The sequence below is a fragment of the Platalea leucorodia genome (assembly GCF_965183815.1).
Source record: "Platalea leucorodia genome assembly, chromosome: W".
Taxonomy (NCBI): Eukaryota; Metazoa; Chordata; class Aves; order Pelecaniformes; family Threskiornithidae; genus Platalea; species Platalea leucorodia.
The window spans coordinates 36,294,520-36,312,911 of record NC_138859.1 but is presented as its reverse complement, the minus strand read 5'-3'; the positions used below and the strand labels follow the sequence as shown (position 1 = coordinate 36,312,911).

At 40.4% G+C, this 18,392-nt stretch overlaps 1 protein-coding gene across 27 annotated transcripts in view; it reads right to left on the bottom strand.

Moving 5' to 3' along the window:
* The window catches only part of LOC309601609 (single-stranded DNA-binding protein 2-like), a gene marked incomplete at its 3' end in the record, with an annotated part of 225,153 nt that overhangs the window by 20,737 nt on the left and 186,024 nt on the right, over positions 1–18,392 (bottom strand). For 15 of the 27 annotated variants that reach the window (XM_082334722.1, XM_082334731.1, XM_082334714.1 and 12 more), the window contains 3 exons: positions 16,118–16,185; positions 9,044–9,092; positions 7,206–7,241 (listed from right to left, as the gene is read on the bottom strand). The exons of 1 other annotated variant lie outside the window; for it this stretch is intronic. In XM_082334722.1, coding sequence (XP_082190848.1) covers positions 7,206–7,241; positions 9,044–9,092; positions 16,118–16,185 — 153 coding nt within the window. Of the gene's footprint in view, positions 1–7,205; positions 7,242–9,043; positions 9,093–16,117; positions 16,210–18,392 lie in introns of all 27 variants that reach the window. 11 more of the 27 variants (XM_082334711.1, XM_082334736.1, XM_082334718.1 and 8 more) reach the window with 4 other exon arrangements.

The window sequence follows — 18,392 nt, the reverse complement described above, 5'->3', positions numbered from 1 at the left end:
CCCTTTGGGTGAAGAACCTTTTCCTAATGTCCAACCTAAACCTCCCCTGGCATACCTTCCTGCCATTCCCTCGGGTCCTATCATTGGTGGTCAGGGAGAAGAGATCAATACCTGCCCCTCCTCCTTCCCTTGTGAGGAAGCTGTAGACCACGATGAGGTCTCCCCTCAGTCTCTTCTCCAGGCTGAACAGACCAAGTGACTTCAGCCGCTCCTTGTACGGCTTCCCCTCTAACCCCTTCACCATCTTCGTGGCTCTCCTCTGGCCACTCTCTAGTAGCTTCATATCCTTTTTGTACTGTGGTGCCCAAAACTGCACACAGTCCTCAAGATGAGGCCACACCAGTGCAGAGTAGAGTGGGACAATCACCTCCCTCGGCCGGCTAGCAATACAGTGCTTGATGCACCCCAGGACACGGTTGGCCCTCCTGGCTGCCAGGGCACACTTGGCTCACATTCAACTTGCCGTCAACCAGAACCCCCAGATCCCTCTCCGCGGGGCTGCTCTCCAGCCTCTCGTTCCCCAGTCTGTATGTACATCCAGGGTTGCCACGTCCCAGGTGCAAAATCCGGCACTTGCCCTTGTTAAACTTCATACGGTTGGTGATTGCCCAGCTCTCTAATTTGTCCAGATCTCTCTGCAGGGCCTCTCTGCCCTCGACAGTGTCAACGGCTCCTCCCAGTTTTGTGTCGTCGGCAAACTTTGATAACAAACCTTCAAGTCCTGCATCCAAGTCATTTATGAAGATATTGAAGAGCACTGGCCCCAAGATGGATCCCTGCGGAACCCCGCTAGTGACTGGTCGCCAGTCTGATGTAACCCCATTTACTATAACCCTTTGAGCCCGACCCATCAGCCAATTGCTCACCCATTGCATTATGTGTTTATCCAGCTGTATGCTGGACATTTTGTCCAGGAGGATACTGTGAGAGACAGTATCGAAGGCTTTACTGAAGTGCAAAAAGATTACATCGACTGGCTTCCCTTGGTCAACTAGGTGGGTAACCTTGTCATAGAAGGAAATCAAGTTGGTCAAGCAGGACTTGACTTTCCCCTCATGAACCTGTGCTGGCTGGGACCAATGACTGCGTTGTCTTTCAGGTGTTTTTCAATAACTCCCAGAATAATCTTCTCCAAGATTTTGCCAGGCACAGAGGTGACACTGATAGGCCTGTAGTTACCGGGGTCATCCCTGTTGCCCTTCTTGAAGATTGGGACAACGTTTGCCAGCTTCCAGTCAACTGGGAACTCCCCAGATTCCCAAGAGCACTGAAAAATCATTGAGAGAGGTCTCGCTATGAGATCAGCCAGCTCTTTGAGTACCCTCGGATAAATCCCATTGGGCCCCATTGACTTATAGGGATCCAGCTGGAGCAGCAAATCCCGCACAAGTTCGGGGTTGGTTGGGAGTTTGTTGTTTTCACAGTCATGGTTCTCTAGCCCAGGCGAAGACGGAGGCGAAGAAAGCATTAAACATCTCTGCTTTGTCTATATCCCTGTTTGTGAGGTGACCATGCTCGTCAAGTAACGGGCCAATGTTATTTCTGGCCTGCCTTTTGCTATTTACATATTTAAAAAAGCCCTTTTTATTGTCCTTCACAGTACTGGCCAGCTTCAGCTCTAGTTGAGCTTTGGCCATGTGTATTTCCTCCCTGCAGTGGCGAACAGCATCTCTGTAGTCCTCCCATGCCACCTGACCTTGCTTCCACTGGCCATACATTTTCTTTTTTTGTCTTAGTTCTAGCATAAGATCCCTACTCAGCCAAGACGGCCTTCTACCTCGCCTGCTTGACTTCCGACATTTTGGAATTGCCTGCTCCTGTGCTCTTAGGAGGTGGTACTTAAAAAGTGACCAGCACTGATGGACCCCGGCACCTTCAAAAGCTTTTTCCCAGGGGACCTTACGAAGTAGTTCCCTGAGCAGCCTGAAGTCAGCTCTCCTCATATCCAGAGTTGAGGTCTTGCTGGCAGTTTTCCTCCTGTTACCATAGAGTTTAAACTTGACTGCTTCGTGGTCGCTGTGACCAAGGCAGCCAGCAATCGCCACGTCACCCGCGAGACCCTCTCTGTCAGTAAGCAGCAAGTCGAGGAAGGCACCTTTCCTGGTCGGTTCCCTTAGTATCTGTACCAAGAAGTTATCATCCAGATGGTTTAGGAATCTTCTGGACCTGCTTGTACCAGCTGTGTGGTATTCCCAGTTGACATCTGGCAAGTTGAAGTCCCCCATAAGGACAAGGGCAGATGACTTGGAAGCATCCCTTAGTTCCTTAAAGAATAACTCATCCGTGTCGTCATTCTGGCTGGGTGGCCTATAGTAGACTCCCACAACGACATCCGCTTTATTTGTCTGTCCCTTAATCCTTACGCAGAGGCTCTCAACTGTGCCATCGCCCACTGCTATCTCCATGCATTCCAGCCCCTCCACTACATACAGTGCCACCCCGCTGCCTCGCCTGCCCTGCCTATCCCTCCTGAAGAGCCTGTAACCATCCATCGTGGCACACCAGTCACAGGACTCATCCCACCAGGTTTCACTTATGCCTATGATGTCATATCTCTGGGACTGGGCCAAGGCATCTAGCTCCTCTTGCTTGTTCCTCAGGCTGCGTGCATTTGTGTAGAAACACTTCAAGTGCGGTTCATTGTGCCTGTTGCCTCATGGAGCAGCCTGAGGAATCTCACTAGCACGCAGCTCCTCGAACTTTGGTGTGCCATCCCGTTGCTTGTCGCTGACTAGCCAGGTATTGTCCCTTTCCCCCTTCCAATCTAGTTTAAAGCTCTATCAATCAATCAGCCCTGCTAGCTCCTACGCAAAATCCCTTTTCCCCTTCTGAGAGAGGTGCATCCCATTGGATGTCAGTAGACCTGGTGATGAATAGACCATCCCATGATCGAAGAACCCAAAGTTCCGCCGATGACACCAGCCTAGTAGCCACGTGTTGATTATCTGGGTCTGCCTGTTCCATTCATTGTTCTTCCCTGCTACCAGAAGGATCGAAGAGAACACCACCTGAACACCTGATCCTTCAACTAACTGCCCCAAGGCTCTGAAATCCCTTTTGTTTGACTTAGGATCTTTCTTTGTTATCTCTTCGCTGCTGATATGGAGAACTAATAGCGGGTAATAGTCTGAGGACCTTATCAGACTGGGGAGTTTTCTAGTGACGTCTCTTATCCTTGCCCCGGGGAGGCAGCAGACTTCCCTGTGGGTTGGGTCCGGTCGGCGTATGGGGCCCTCCGTTCCCCTCAGAAGGGAGTCACCTATGACAACTACCCTTCTTTTTTTTTTACATGGGTGGTTGTGATGCGGGGGGGAGACTGCCTAGACGACCCTTCCATCCCAGAAGGACCTGCATCTGCATCATCGCTTGTCTGCCCATCCAATTCCAGGGCCTCATACCTGTTGTGTACGGGCACCTGGGAAGGTGAGGTACTTGTTAGAAGCCGGAGTTATCAGACAGACACATTCACCTTTTAATAACCCTATTTGGCTTGCAAAGAAACCAGATGGATCCTGTCATATGACTGTGGTTTACCAGCTTTTGAACAAAGCTGCCCCTCTCATGGCTGCGGTCGTGCCGGACATCTTCACCCTATTTGAGCCACTGGAAGCCGAGGCAAGCGCCTGACATGCTGTTATTGACTTGGTGAATGCCTTCTTCAGCATTCCTATTGCTGAAGAGTCACAGGAACACCTTGCCTTTTCCTGGGAAGGCCAGCAGTACACCTTTACAGTGCTGCCTCAGGGATACCTGCATAGCTCCACGATTTGTCACGGGATTGTGGCTCAGCACTTGGAGGAGCACAACCTGCCCCCAGTGTCAACTGTTCCATTACATTGATGGCATCCTGCTGACTGGACCTATGGAGCAGGATGTTGGAGAGGCACTGAGCAGCGTTGTGGACACCATGAGGGGGCATGGTTGGGAAGTCAATCCACAAAAAGCACAAGGGCCAACAGCTGAAGTAAAATTTTTAGGCTTCATCTGGCAAGGACCCTGCTGGATTATGCCTGAAGCTGCAAAACAAACAGTACTTCATATAGCTGAGCCCCAAAGCAAGGTTGATGTGTAGCGCTTTGTAGGATTACTGGGGTACTGGCCAGTTTATCCCACACAGCACAGATTTTAAGACCCCTGCATAATGTAGCAAGAAAGAGGAACCAGTTTGTATGGGGGGGAAGATGAAAAAAGAGCTTTCAAACCAGCTAAGCACGCTGTTTCCTGTGCTGTTGCACTGGGCCCGAAGCAACATCACAAACCTTTTGAGCTAGAAGTCCTAGTTTCAGGAGATTATATTGCTAGCACATTGGAGCTTGTGGCAAAAAGGTGAAGGGAGGCGAATCCCGCTTAGCTTCTGGTCACGTCGTCTCCCCCTCCCCCCGCACAGAACTACATGCCTTTTGAAAAACAACTACTGGCTGCATATTGCGCTTTAGTAGAAACTGATCGAGTCACTGGGGGAGAGACTGTTACTCTGAACGTGGGCTTGCCTATATTGCAGTGGGTTTTGTCTAATGATACCAACTATAGAATTGGAAATGCACAACAGTCCAGCACTGTAAAAGGGAAATGGTATATTCCCATGCAGGCAAAGCCAGGTCCCCACAAAATCAGTGCCTTGCAGGAAAAAATAGCCCAACTAGAACTGACAACTTTATCTCAACCTACTTTGGAGCCACTACCCCCTGCCTGGGCTCAGGAAGCCCCACCATACAATCACCTCACTCCTGAGCAGTGACGGTGTGCCTGGTTCATAGATGGATCAGCAAGATATGTTAAGGGGGAGAGGTGGTGGAAGACTGCCACCTTTAATTCTGCCAAGCAAATCTCTTTGACTTGGCAAAGCAAGGGGGGTAGCAGTCAGTATGTGGAACTAATGGCTGTGCTCATATTAGAAGAGACCCCCAGTCCTGAGCTATGCATATATATCAGTTCCTGGGTGGCATATAAGGGATTAACTGCATGGGTTAGTAAGCAGCAAGCAGACAACTGGACAATACACAGGAAAACATTGTGGGGTCAGAACTTATGGAAACATCCCAGAAATGTGTGAATTTGAACCTGTGGGTTCAACATGTTGATGTCCATGTCACCCGGGGTGTCAGGGAGGGGTGGGAGCACAATGCCACAGTTGATCGATTAGCTCAAATTAATAGTGCTACTTTACCTCCTGATATCCCATCCCCTGATGCTCTATTACCTGACGAAGAAGCCCTTGGTAAATGGGCCCATGAAAAATCTGGGCACCTGGGTGTTGATGGTACATACAGATGGACCCAAAGTTGAGGCCACCCATGTACCTGGGAAGCTATTCAGGAGCTAGTGCAGTGGTGTGCAGTCTCTAAGGTATTGAAAGCTAAAAAGTTGCCTTATGGGGAGATTCAACAAGGCCCTGTCCCTGGCTATACCTGGCAAATAGATTACATCAGGCCCTTACCAAAAGCAGAGCAGTTACAGTACATATTGGTAATGGTTGACACATATACTATGTTGCTGTGTCTCCAGTTACACATGCTGACCAGAAAGGGACACTGAAAGGCCTGTGATTACTTAGCCAGGGGATAGGCCCACCCACCTGGATCCAGTCAGACAATCGGTCTCATTTTACAGGCCAAAAGGTTCAACATTGGGCTGCCGAGCACAAAGTGCACTGGATATACCACATGCCCCATCATCCCAGGGGAGCTGGCCTAGTCAAGCAGACCAATGCTTTACTGAAGGAACAGTTACATATGCTCTTCCTCTCACACTCTGCGTAACTGGCCAACAGTGCTACAATGAGCTGTAATGAATTTGAATAATAAAGCATACTTCCAATGCTATACCTCATGCCAGCTTCTATTAGATCACCAGCACTGTGAGGTACAATCTGAGATGCTGACAGAGTCTCATGACTCACTGCGAGTCAGAGGCAACTGCATGTACCGGACTCGTCAAGGGAAATTCATCCCTGCAGAGATCCTGGCAAAGGGACCAGAGGCCATGTACCTAATCCTAGAGGAGCAGGCAAACATACCTCATTAAGTGCCTCAACATATGCTGTACATAAAATAATGCCTTTGATTTATCTCATGCAGAACTTCTATATGTGGAGCCTCACACTACTGCTTTTGTTTGCTGCATGCCATGTATCAACAAACATGAAGTGTTGGATGCCCCTGCCCACTGGCTGCACTAAAGCTCCTTCCTGTCTACTACACAAGTAACTGGACTGTTTGGTGAAATTTGCACCACCATTGTCTTACAGGACATGGGAGGAGGGGTGGAGCCCGATGGCAGGACATCTTCAGTAGTCCTAGCCCTAATATTGCTGTTCTACAGTTATTTTCACAACCAGTATTTGTTTTACTTGTCATTATCCTTGTACTATTATTATTCGTAGTGACTAGAAACTTCCTGTTAGCTGAACTGCTTACTAATATAATCTGTAACTTATAATACATTTAAGAAAGGTAAACTGCATATGGATCAAGGGGTGGAATGTAGTAATCCTGACCAGGAGACCACTGTACGTCGAGGAGTTAGTGATCCGCATAACAGTTAACCTGGGTAGGCCCAGGCCTGCGCTGTGCAGCACTGTGCTGCGCCTTGCTGCATGTACAGCTCGGCCTTCAGGTCTGTGTTGTGCTGCACAAAGGATTTGTGCAACACATGTCACCTGGGGTTGAATGACAGTTAATACTAAGAAAAAACAATACCAACTAATCCATAATAAATTAAGACAACATTTGTGAAATAAAAACAAAACAGAATATGGAGGGAAAAAAGTTTTCAAGTCTCTAGAAGGTAATATAAGAATAAAAATATCCTTTAAAATTTTAGCTATAAAGACACATTTATACATCTTTGGGGAGATAAAATCTAATTCTTCAAATGCTTTTTTTCCTGAAGAAGTTCAGAAATTCATGCACAATATTGTATCACCAAAGAAGCTGTCCCTTATTATTGAAGACAATATATTTTGTTGGTTATGGAAACATATGCTGAAATAAAACATAGTACTCAGGGCAATTTAGAGCAGACTGATAATGATTCTAGTAATGAATATCAACATATGCACCACAGATGGCAGACAAAACAGCTAACTGCAGATCAGATGTTCAGTTCTCAACCAACACACAAGGGTTCTTCATGTGGACAATGATTTCTTTGCTTAAATAAAATGTAACATCTATTTTAATGAGTAAATGCATAACTGTACTTACTACATAGTTCCCAGGAGATGCTGAAGAATAAGGTATCTGTAATATCAACAGAAACAAAACAGTAATTTCTTCTGCAGAGAGATGTTATCCATACCTACATTTGTTGACAGTCATATGTTAAAGCATATTTGTATAATTCATTTTAAAGACAAAGTTAAAGATTATGGGAAAATGCTATTGTTAACAAACACACAGCACCTTTTCTAATTAACAACTTATTCTATGTTCAAGACTAAAACTCACAATATAGTCATAAACAGAATTTAATACCAAATACTTCAAATCAAAATATTTATGTTTAAGATTACTGTGTCCTGGGACCCACTGTACTGAAATCAACAGGAATAACATAATTCACATACTTAAATGTATGCAAGTTGAGATCTGATATCTATTCTCTATTATTTCATACTAAGTGATGCACGCATGTTGAACAGCCAACATCACTCTTGTAAGATATCAAGTTACAAACTCTAGTACCAATGCCAGTCCTTGTGTCTATCACAAGAATCTTCTGATTCATAGTGTGGGAGGCACAATAAGCTCTGTAAAGATCTACAAACTTGTAAAAGGTTCAGCTGAAAGATTATTAATGTAATATGCTTTAAAAAGTTCTAAGCATAAGTAGCACATACTTGCATTTAAGTCAACAGGACTTCAGGGTCATACTGAACAGAGACTAAATTTCTATATTCTTGTATGTACTGAATCTTGATTAAAATCCAGACCATAAAAGGAAAAGCATCTCTCTCCATTTCTTTCAGCCAAGAAGATACACATTTTATTTCTTTGCATTATTCTTTCTTTTTTTCTTAAAAGGACAGTGTCCTAATTTAATTTCAAATTAAATTTTGGTATTTGTTACAGAGGATATTTGGAGAAAAACAGTTGCCTGCAAATAATCCGTTTTTCTTTTTTATGAAATAGTCTTTGTGATGATTGTCTCTGAAGGAGCAGGGAGCAATACCATTATAGGAGGATGAGGTAAGACTTACTTAAGAAACTCAATTGAGAAATGACAAAATTATTTTGTAGAATAAGAATTTTCCATGGTTGTAGAGAACTTGTCAGCCAACTAATTTTTACAAATGTATCTAGTACTGGACTTCGCAATTAATTTCATAGAGTGAAAATGTTTCAGCTATGAGTCAAAAAATACCCTAATGGCCATTTTAGTTGAGTGCATGCAAAAATAAACAGAGGAAGAGTTTCAGCTCTTTTTTTTTCCTAATTGTAATTCAGTAGAAATAAAAAATTAAAACTGAGAAATAAATACAAAAAGAACCAATACCATCTGTCAAGCCAGACCCATCTTATCCAACTGCAAATGCTGATGTCTTGCAAGCATTTGCTCTATGATTCTATGTTCCCTAGTTAACAGGAGTAAATGTGCTTTTGTTATGTAAAATATGTAAGTGCACGTTAGGATAAATCTTCTCAAACTATGATTTCTGTAGAGCTTGCTAGCCAGATAGTATTGACCTAACTCTACTTACTTGCACTAAAGGAAGCTAAAATATATCTTAAATATACTCCAGGAAAACTTTTTTGTTAAGAAAGTGCTGTAACTGATGTAGAGCTGTTGTGTAATTATGAACAGAGCTGGATATTTGCAGTCAAAAATGGTCAGTGAGTTCTCTGTTAAGACATGGTCCTCACTGTACCTACTCTGCATTAGGGTTAAAAGGAACATAATATAATGGGAAAAAATATAAAGCATGCAATATTTATTCTATTTGTTGAATAAAGTAGATTTTGTTTCCTGTGGTTTCGTGTGTTGATAAAAAACAACTCCCTTAATATAAGATGATGTCTAATATATTTAAAAGTTTACTTACAGAATTGACACTGGTTGGGTTTGGCCAAGGCCTACCACCGCCTGGACCCCTGTAAAAGAAGATGAAAGATGAGAAACAAAATGATCCCCAGCTTCTGACCAATTATGAGGAAGCAAATGTTTTCAAGTAATCCGTTCCCAGATTAAGTTAGAATATAGCTTTTTAAATTGTAATAAAGTGTGATTATAAACCATAACTACACTGAATTATAATGGTATAGCAAAATTATCATTTTTGCACTACCTTCTTCATTTAATCAGTTTATGAGATAATTAAAGATAATTTATTTATTATTGGAACCTTCCCATTTACATTTAAGACATTTCAGTTTCTAACTCATTCTATGGCCTTTTCAGGACACTACCTGCTAGAACTGTATCATAAGAAGTCTTTCATCAGTAGCCACACTGCCAGAGGCTATAGTGGAGATTATATAGTTTTGCATCAGTGTCAGAACACTTGCAGATTTAGGAAGCATCAGATATTCCCCTATCATGTTCTCAATGGAACAATTTGAAAGACGCTGCAAAATTGTGCCTCTTTTATAGTGCTTTCTTCTTGTTCAGGGAGAATTTAACTCTATGTTACATATAGAGATAATGTTTTATTGTGGCACAGAAGTTTTAGAGAGAGTAAAATATAAGTTGCAAAATTCTTTAAGTTCTCATGAGGAATGTTTTTCTTTGTACTTTGTTCACATTTTAAAAAATATTTGGAGGAAGTATCACACATTCCGCAAAAGTCTATTTACAATATAGTCCAAAGCAGAAAGGTACTAAACTGTAAGTGCAATTTCAGCTATAGAAATGTACTCTTGCTTACATAATTAAATACGTTCCTGAAAGACTGTAGCAAACATTTATTGAGTATGGGTCTAGAATACTGCAAGTATAGTAAGGTTTCATTAATAAAAGTAATGCTAGTTCCTTATAAATGTTTTGATTAAAACTATTTTTTAGAAAAACAAGCCATTTGCTGTAATATGTATCTAAGAATAGCAACTATATTTATATAGGGATATATTTATATGTTTTCTATATTAAAAATTTCAAACATGCCATTTATACATACATTTTAAGCATATATTTATATTTATATATATATATCTAAAATTAGCTTGCTACTTGACTTAGGCTACATTATCTCCACAGAAATCACATAAACATAAAATTTACCATACAGCAGGCAAAATGGAAATTTCAGACTTTTCAGACATTCTTTTGTTACACTTTGCCCAAATGGTATATTTATGATTAAGTGGCAATTTCCTAGCAGGTGGGAGAAGAATACAACAGGCAAAAGAAGTCTTTGATAAAGCTAACTCAGACTAAACATCAGACAGATACTAAAAGCAAAATGAGGGAAAAGAAAAAGGAAAAAACTCCTTTCCTGACAGAGCAGGTTTTTCTCACAACTCTTGCTGTTATATTAACTTTCTTAATCTTATCTGAGCTCAGAGTAGCTCGGTGGTTAGGCTTCTTACTTTAAAAGTCTTGAGGGAACTAAACCATATGGAAGGTAAAAATCTCAATGTTTACAGTCATAACATATGAATAACTACAGTTATTCCTGGCAGCATTAGCACTCCTATTTATTTAAAAATAAGATAAAATGACTTTTTGAAGGCCCTGAAAACATAAAGGCAGAGCAGATGACAAAATTTCTGCATTTAAAATGGCACTTTGGCCTCATGGGCTTTAGAAAAGCAACATTAGCCACCACAGCTTACTAGACATGGGAAAATTATTTAAATACAGCACAAAAAGTAGGCTTTATAAATGAGTTAAGGAAGTTTTCTATTTTAAAGTTTTGCAGAACTAAAACCTATTAAGTATATATGTTGCCTTGGGTTTTTAATATTGAAACTCTCTTATTTTTTATTACATTGTTGATAAAACTATAAAGAATTTGGCTAAAACAATCAACTGAAATAAAGTAAAAATTAAGTGAATCATTTCATTTTATGCTGCTGTGGTGGGTTAGCCTTGGCTAACAGCCAAGCTCCTACCCAGCTGCTCACTCACTCACTCCCCCTCCTCAGCAGGACAGGGAGAAAATAGGAAGAACAGGAAAGAGAAAGATTGTGGGTAAGATAAGACAGGGAGACTGCTTACCAATTACTGTAGTGAGCAAAACAGACTTGACTTGGGGAAATTTAACTTAATTTATTGACAATTAAAATAGATACTGATTTGGGTAGTGAGAAACAAAAAGGCAACTATTAAAACACCACCTTTCCTCTCCCCTTTCCCAGGTTCAACTTCACTCCAGACTCCTCTACCTGCCCTACCCAAGCAGCACAGTGGGGATGGGAGATTGAGGGCTACAGTCAGTACATAATGGTTTCTCTTTGCCACTCCTTCCTTCTCACATTTCCTCTGCTCTGGTGTGGGTTCTCCACAGGGTGAACTCCTTCAGAAAAATCTGCTCCAGCATGGGTTCTCCACAGGCTTCAGTTTCTTTAGGAATATCCATCTGCTCTGGTGTGGGTCCTCCACGGGTTGCAGTGTGGACATCTGCTCCACCATGGAGCTCTGACCTTGGTGTTCCCTTTTCTGTTTCTCACTCTTTTTGTTCCCTCTTGTGCTCTCTCTGTGGCATTTTTGCCCTTTCTTAAATATATTTTCACAGAGGTGCCACAGGCTTTGCTGATTAAATCAGCTTTGGCCTGCAGTGGGGCCATTGTGGAGCTGGCTGGAACCAGCCGTGTCCAGCATGGGGCAGCCCCTGACCACTTCCCACAGAGGCCACCCCTGCAGCCCCCCCCCCCACTACCAAAACCTTGCCATATACACCCAATACAGCTGCTGGCATTATTTTTGGAAGATTGGAAAGACAGAAATGTGGGAGAGGGTCTTTGTGTGTGTACTGGGTCTGGCCAGGATGGAGTTAACTTTCTTCATAGTAGCCCGTATTATGCCCTGCTTTGCATTTGTGGCTAAAACAGTGTTGATGATAACGCAACAATCTTCTGGTTATTGCTGAACACTGCTTACACAGCATCAAGTCTTTCTCTTTTTCTTCCCACTCTACCCCCCAGCAGGTAGGCTGGGGGTAGGCAAGCAGTTGGGAGGGGACATAGCCAGGACAACTGACCTGAATTGGTCAAAGGGATGTTCCACGTCGTATAATGTCATGCTCAGCAATAAAAACTGGCTGAGCATCAATTTGCTTGTGTATTTGCTTCAAATAGTATGAAAAAGCACTTGGGTCGAGATAAAGACAGGGAGATTGCTTACCAGTTACTGTCATGGGAAAAATATATTCAACTTGGGAAAATTAATTTAATTTATTGCCAATCAAAATAGATTCGGGTAGTGAGAAACAAAGACAAAAATTAAAACAACACCTCCCCCCCTTTCCCAGGCTCAAACTTCACTCCTTTCTTCCTGAGTCCTCTATCCTCCCACCCAAGTGGTGCAGGGGATGGGGAATTGGGAGTGGGGGCTACGGTCAGTACATGACAGTTTCTCTGTGCCGCTCCTTCCTCCTCATACTTTTCCCCAGCTCCAGCGTGAGTTCTCCACAGGACACGATTCCTTCAGGAAATATCCACCTGCTCTGGTTTGGGGTCCTCTATGGGCTGCAGGGTAGATATCTGCTCTGGTGCCATGGAGCACATCCTCCCCCTCCTTCTTCTCTTACCTTGGTGTTCCCTCTGCTGTTTCTCAGTCCTCCTCCTCCTCCTCCTCCTCCTCCTCCTCCTCCTCCTCCTCCCCCCCCCCTCTTTCTCTTTCTCTTTCTCTTTCTCTTTCTCTTTCTCTTTCTCTTTCTCCCTCTTCCCCCCCCCCCCCCCCCCAGCTGTGTGGTGTTTTAGCCCTTTCTTAAATATGTTTTCACAGAGGCACCACCAATTCCACTGATGGGCTCAGCTGTGGCCTGAAGTGGGGTTGTTGCAGAGCCAGCTGGAACTGGCCATGTCCAGCACAGGGCAGCCCCTGACCTCTTCCCACAGAGGCCACCCCTGCAGCCCCCCTCCACAGCTCCCCTCCCACTACTGAAACCTTGCCACATGCACCTAATACAACTAAATTTATGATGTATATGCTCTTGGATTGAAATACTGTCTATGACCTCTCAGACTGGTTGTTGCCATTTTTAACAATAAAGGATACTTTTTCATCCAGAAAAATGTAAAATTATATTTGGCAGATATTTTGCTCTCAACCAGAAGAGCTTCCTTTTGAGCTTTCATGGGAGAAAAAGCTGGATTTTAAAATGACAACTGTTTTTGTAGAGTACACATATTTTTATATTTTAACATAGCCAGAAATCCAAAAACATTGAATACAACACAGGAAAATTTTAATGTAAGAAAAAGATATGTCTATGTGAAGACAAATGTAAATGAATACGCACTATACATAAGGCAATAGGGAAGTTATCTTACATAGAAATGCAAGTACTATGTGACTTACACTGATATTTCTTAGCATTATATTATCCCTTACAATTTATTTGATGTACAAAGTATGAATTCTAACACATTTGGGTCCATTTATTGCTACTGCCCATGGGTTATCCTTAGATGCACTCTGACTGATTTTGAATATTGGAATTGATCAGACAAGTCTTTACTAAGATTTCACAGTATAAGGACTTCAGTACTATCAGATTTCAGACAAATTTGACAGCAATAACTTTACAGTAAGAAATCAAACTGATGTCCTGGAAATACAGTTAAAAGAAACCCAAACCACAGTGTATGTTACTCCATTTGAAAGAGGAAAAAATATTGTTTGACAGTAAAAAAAAGTTCTAAAAAATTCTTCACGTAGAAGGCATACAATAATGGAACTCCTTACAAAGGTCTGTGATTCAGCATATAACACAGATCAGTATGTGCTACAGCATAATATTCCAGCATTAGTACTTTGGACTCTCTTAAGCCTTTAACGTGCATTATATGGCAAGGGACAGTGTGAAGTCTTGTTCAAAAACAAGAAACAGTATTCTGTTCCCACTTTCAGCTGAACTGGAGTAAAGATGAGTTTGTAAGAAATGTAAAGGAGCGCAGCATATGCCTGATTGACAGACAGAGAGATAACTATGGTTACCTACTTGATAATTACTACTTTATATAATGTTGCTCTCAGAAGAAATTATACACTGTCTCAAAGCTCATGAGTTCCCAGAGTAAAGGACTGCAGTTCATGGTATCCCCTTCAACAGAACATGCAAGTTCAAAGAAAAATGCTCTTTCCACATCACTGAATTAAAAGAACATGATCTATGTACATTTACTGACTCAACACAAGATGAAATGTGCTTCTTAAATACTGCAATAATGAAATATTAGTATTTCAACCCATAACCATATTCTTCTTTCTGGCAGAGGAGGAGTTCTTTTTTTCATCCAGGAACCCATTTGCCACTCTTTTTTATGTAAATACTGATTTATGTGGATAACTATCCTCAAAATTTCTTACCTATCCTGAATTTTAGTTATAGAAAATTTTATTTTAGAAAGTTGTATTTCCTTTTCTTATCATAAAATCTCCTTCTGAGGACAATCTATGTACTGCTTATATACTCGCACTGAATGTCAAATATCTAAATATTTTTTCTACATCAATTCTATTTAAAAGAAGAAATGCCTACCCTTGGGAAGGTTCCTAGAATTATCTTGAGTCCAATATATGCTGTCTATAATAGAGTAACAACCAACTTTAGATTTTATTTGCTTCAAGTTTTATCTGGAAATCAGAATAAATCAAGGATATGTTGGATTAGATATTTTTCTAAAACTCAGTACCTCTTTTACTTTTTCAGGTTGGTAACTCTTTATTTGAAATGAAAATTATCCTCTCTTGCTTATGTTTCCTATAAACATAAAATAAAACTTAAAAATAAGAGTAAAAATTAGTATCTATGATATAATGATAACAAGCATATATAAATCTTGACTGTGTTTTTTGTGTCAATCTGCTGCAAACTCATTCTTGAAAGACAAAGGTGTAAAAGGAGTAAGAAAATAAAATGTTCTCTGCTTTAGACTAATATCATTTTACTGTCTTGATATCCCTTCTGTGCCAACCCAAGGATTGCAAAACACTGGTTAAAATACAGTGTAGTAACTTATGTAGAGGTAGGGCCAAGATACAAGAATCACTTGATAATCTCTGGCCTGTGTTATGTTGAATGTAATTATAACAGTCCCTTAAAATTTCTGAATCTCTTAAGAGAGAAATCTAAATAATGCAAGGAGCACCTTATTTTTTCCCAGGCTTGCTAATCATAGAAACATTTCTTTGTGAGCAAAACATTTATCATAAGTGCAGAAGATTTCTCATTTGGGGCTATTTGCTATGCTAAAATACTTAGTTTAAATCTAGTCTACTGTAGATACAGTAATTTTACATCTGAAATTTTTCTACATGCTTAGGAAGAGTGTGTGTTTCTACAGGTGTAAAAGGAATAATGCATTTCAATGACCAAATACACACCTAGAATAAATTCATATAGCTTAACTGAACTCAGTCAATTTACACTAAATGACAAACCAGCCTGAGAAGTACACAGAAATACTGAAGAACTTATATCTGTAATACTGTTCTATCCAGTTAGAGTGGAAATAAATGTAATTACAGAAATAAAAACAGCAACAGAGGGAGAATCATCCACACTCTTTTTTTTAAATACGTGTCCTTTTTAAAAATAGTTATAGAAAATGGTTTTATTTTGCTAAAATAATGTATGTATTTTGCAGAAAAGAAGCATACTTGTACTATTCTTGGCAAAATAATCAGAAAAAAAAAAGGAAAACAATGTAATTAAAAAATGCATACAAGCAAATATCAGTGACTATACTGACAAAATATTCCCAATATTTTAATTTTGACCTGTAAAAGAAACTCAGTATTTGTACATACTTGGAAGGAAAGCAAAAGAGCCTGTAAGAGATGTGTGCAGAAGAATTGCTGTAGGTTCACTTTTTTTAATTGCAGTTATTATCCATCAAAGCATGTTTACTAACCAAACATGTTCTCCCTTGTCTTATGTTTATCAAATGTTACTTCTACAATGAAATAATGTTTTTTTCTAAATATTATAAGATTTTATTATTATGCTTACATGTTCATTCCAGGCATCCCTGGACCACCTAAAGCATTCATCGGGGGTCTCATTGCACCTCCATAGTTCTGCAATGATAACCAAGGGTCAGACTACCACAAAACAAAAAAACAAAACCAAAGAGGAGGGGGAAAGAAAGGACAGCAGGTTAATGATATCCTTACATAACTGCTGACTAGATAGGCCAATGGAATTCATTCTCTCAGGAGTTTTCATTGCTGACTTAAAAAAATAATATTGCTATCCCCAAGGAAAAAGAATTACATGTACTACTCAAACAATATAAACATACTAAGAATACTTAAAATGTCAGTTGTTTCAGGAGGAATTATTTACACATATAGAGATCAAGTCAATGGCCAATGAGGGGCAGGTTTTATAATGTATTCAACTTTTATACCAAGGGAGCTCAGTCAAAATAAGAAAACTGGACTGTTCTGAGATTTCTACATTATAAAATTTATATAAAGTTATTTTTAATTAGATTTTGTTAATGAACAGTGTATCAATAAATGCTTGTATGAAATTACACCACGATATCACTTTTACAACATATAAAATAATCATTACATTTATCTTCTAGTCAGTCAGTCTATTCTAATAAATCTAAGGTAACTAATATGAAAATTATTTAATATGCTAATGAATGTCATAACAATGCCAATAAACATATTGCCCAAGGCCTACAAAATCAGAGTTTGTGCTTTGATAATATTATGGCAAAACCCTAGCAACTGTACAATTTATATGAAAAACTAAATTATATTTATTTTTATTTAAATAAATGCAGAACAATCTATCTCACCTCACAAGCATAATTCACTCTGTAATCTCTGTTAATCCTGCTAATTTTTTCTCATACTCCAAAGGAATGGATAATAGCATATTCTCTAAAATGAACAGCTGTGCACTTTGAAGAGGGGGGGAAATGATTTACTTTAAAAAAATCCTAAATCGTTGTTGCTATTTTCCAATACTAGAACTAATATGCTCTACTTACAGTATGAACTACATATACTATAAACTATATGAATCAAGTTTATGAGTGTTCTCTATATTGGTCAGATTCACAAATCCATGTCAAAATGAAGTCAAGAAGACCTGGGAGAAATCCAACAATGAGATTCAAAGTATTCGTCTAGTGCTGTATATACATTGAGTGATACGAGACATATCAGTTACCTAGAACTGATCTAGAACTACGAGAGGATGTTCTGTTGCTGCAAACAAAAACCCCACACTTATAATTTCCTTCATTATTAGAAACTCCCAAAAGCGTCCCATAGATAGCTGGTTTGCAATAATAGGTCCAAAGGCTGCAAACTGATGTCGTCTTCTAGATCCAACTGTGCCATCTGAAGACAGTATTATTCATAGCGGCTAGTCATCAAGCACTACTCATTCCTGCCTTTTTTTGTAGTGCTGGAAAACTGATTGCTGTGCATGCTCAGGCAAAAGTCAGCCAGATTAACTCAAGCCACCTGTTTAACCTGAGTTATCCCAGAAAATTTTGCTTGACATAGATTAGAGGATGCTCACAGTAAGAACTCCTCTGTCAGAACTGTAAGGCAATAACTGGAGGGTAGCCAAAGCAGCTAGGCACAGTAACATCTTCAGTCAGCACTACTGGATCTGGAAGAGGACACAGTCTTACTGTAACAAAACGGTAGTTCCATATCTATTTTATTTCATTTTCACATCTTGATTTGGAGGGCTGAGCCATTCTCCTTATTTGGTCTGTCTGGTATCTCCCCTCTTTAGTTCAAGAATCATTTGTGTGGACCTGGGTTAAAGATTTTTATGGAATCCTGCAGGGCTAAAAGAATTCTACTCAAATGTACTTCTTGGTCATAAAATATTTTCATTAAGGCTACTGATACGTAGGTTACTTCAGCTGCAGCGATGCTCTCTGCAGAAGTTATTGCCCTAATTTGTTCCTTACAACTTTTTAATCAAAGTCACTATCTCCACTGTTTATCTGGTAGTTGAGTTGTTCATAAAAGTGCTCCCTAACTTCTGGTGGTCAAAATGAGCCAGATTAGCCAAGACTTATTTTTTAAATATTTAAGATAACCCAATTGTTTTTGACTAGAATGCATTAGGGAGCATGTGAGAAGCTCACCAGCAGATATGAGGGACTTGGAATAAGTAGCCAGTTACAGATCATAGGTAGCAGCCTGTTCAGCTGGCATAACTGCAGCTTGAAAAAGCCTGAACCAAAGCCTTTGGAGCTTTTCAAAGACTCAAGCATTTACAACTGTATACCACTTTTTGC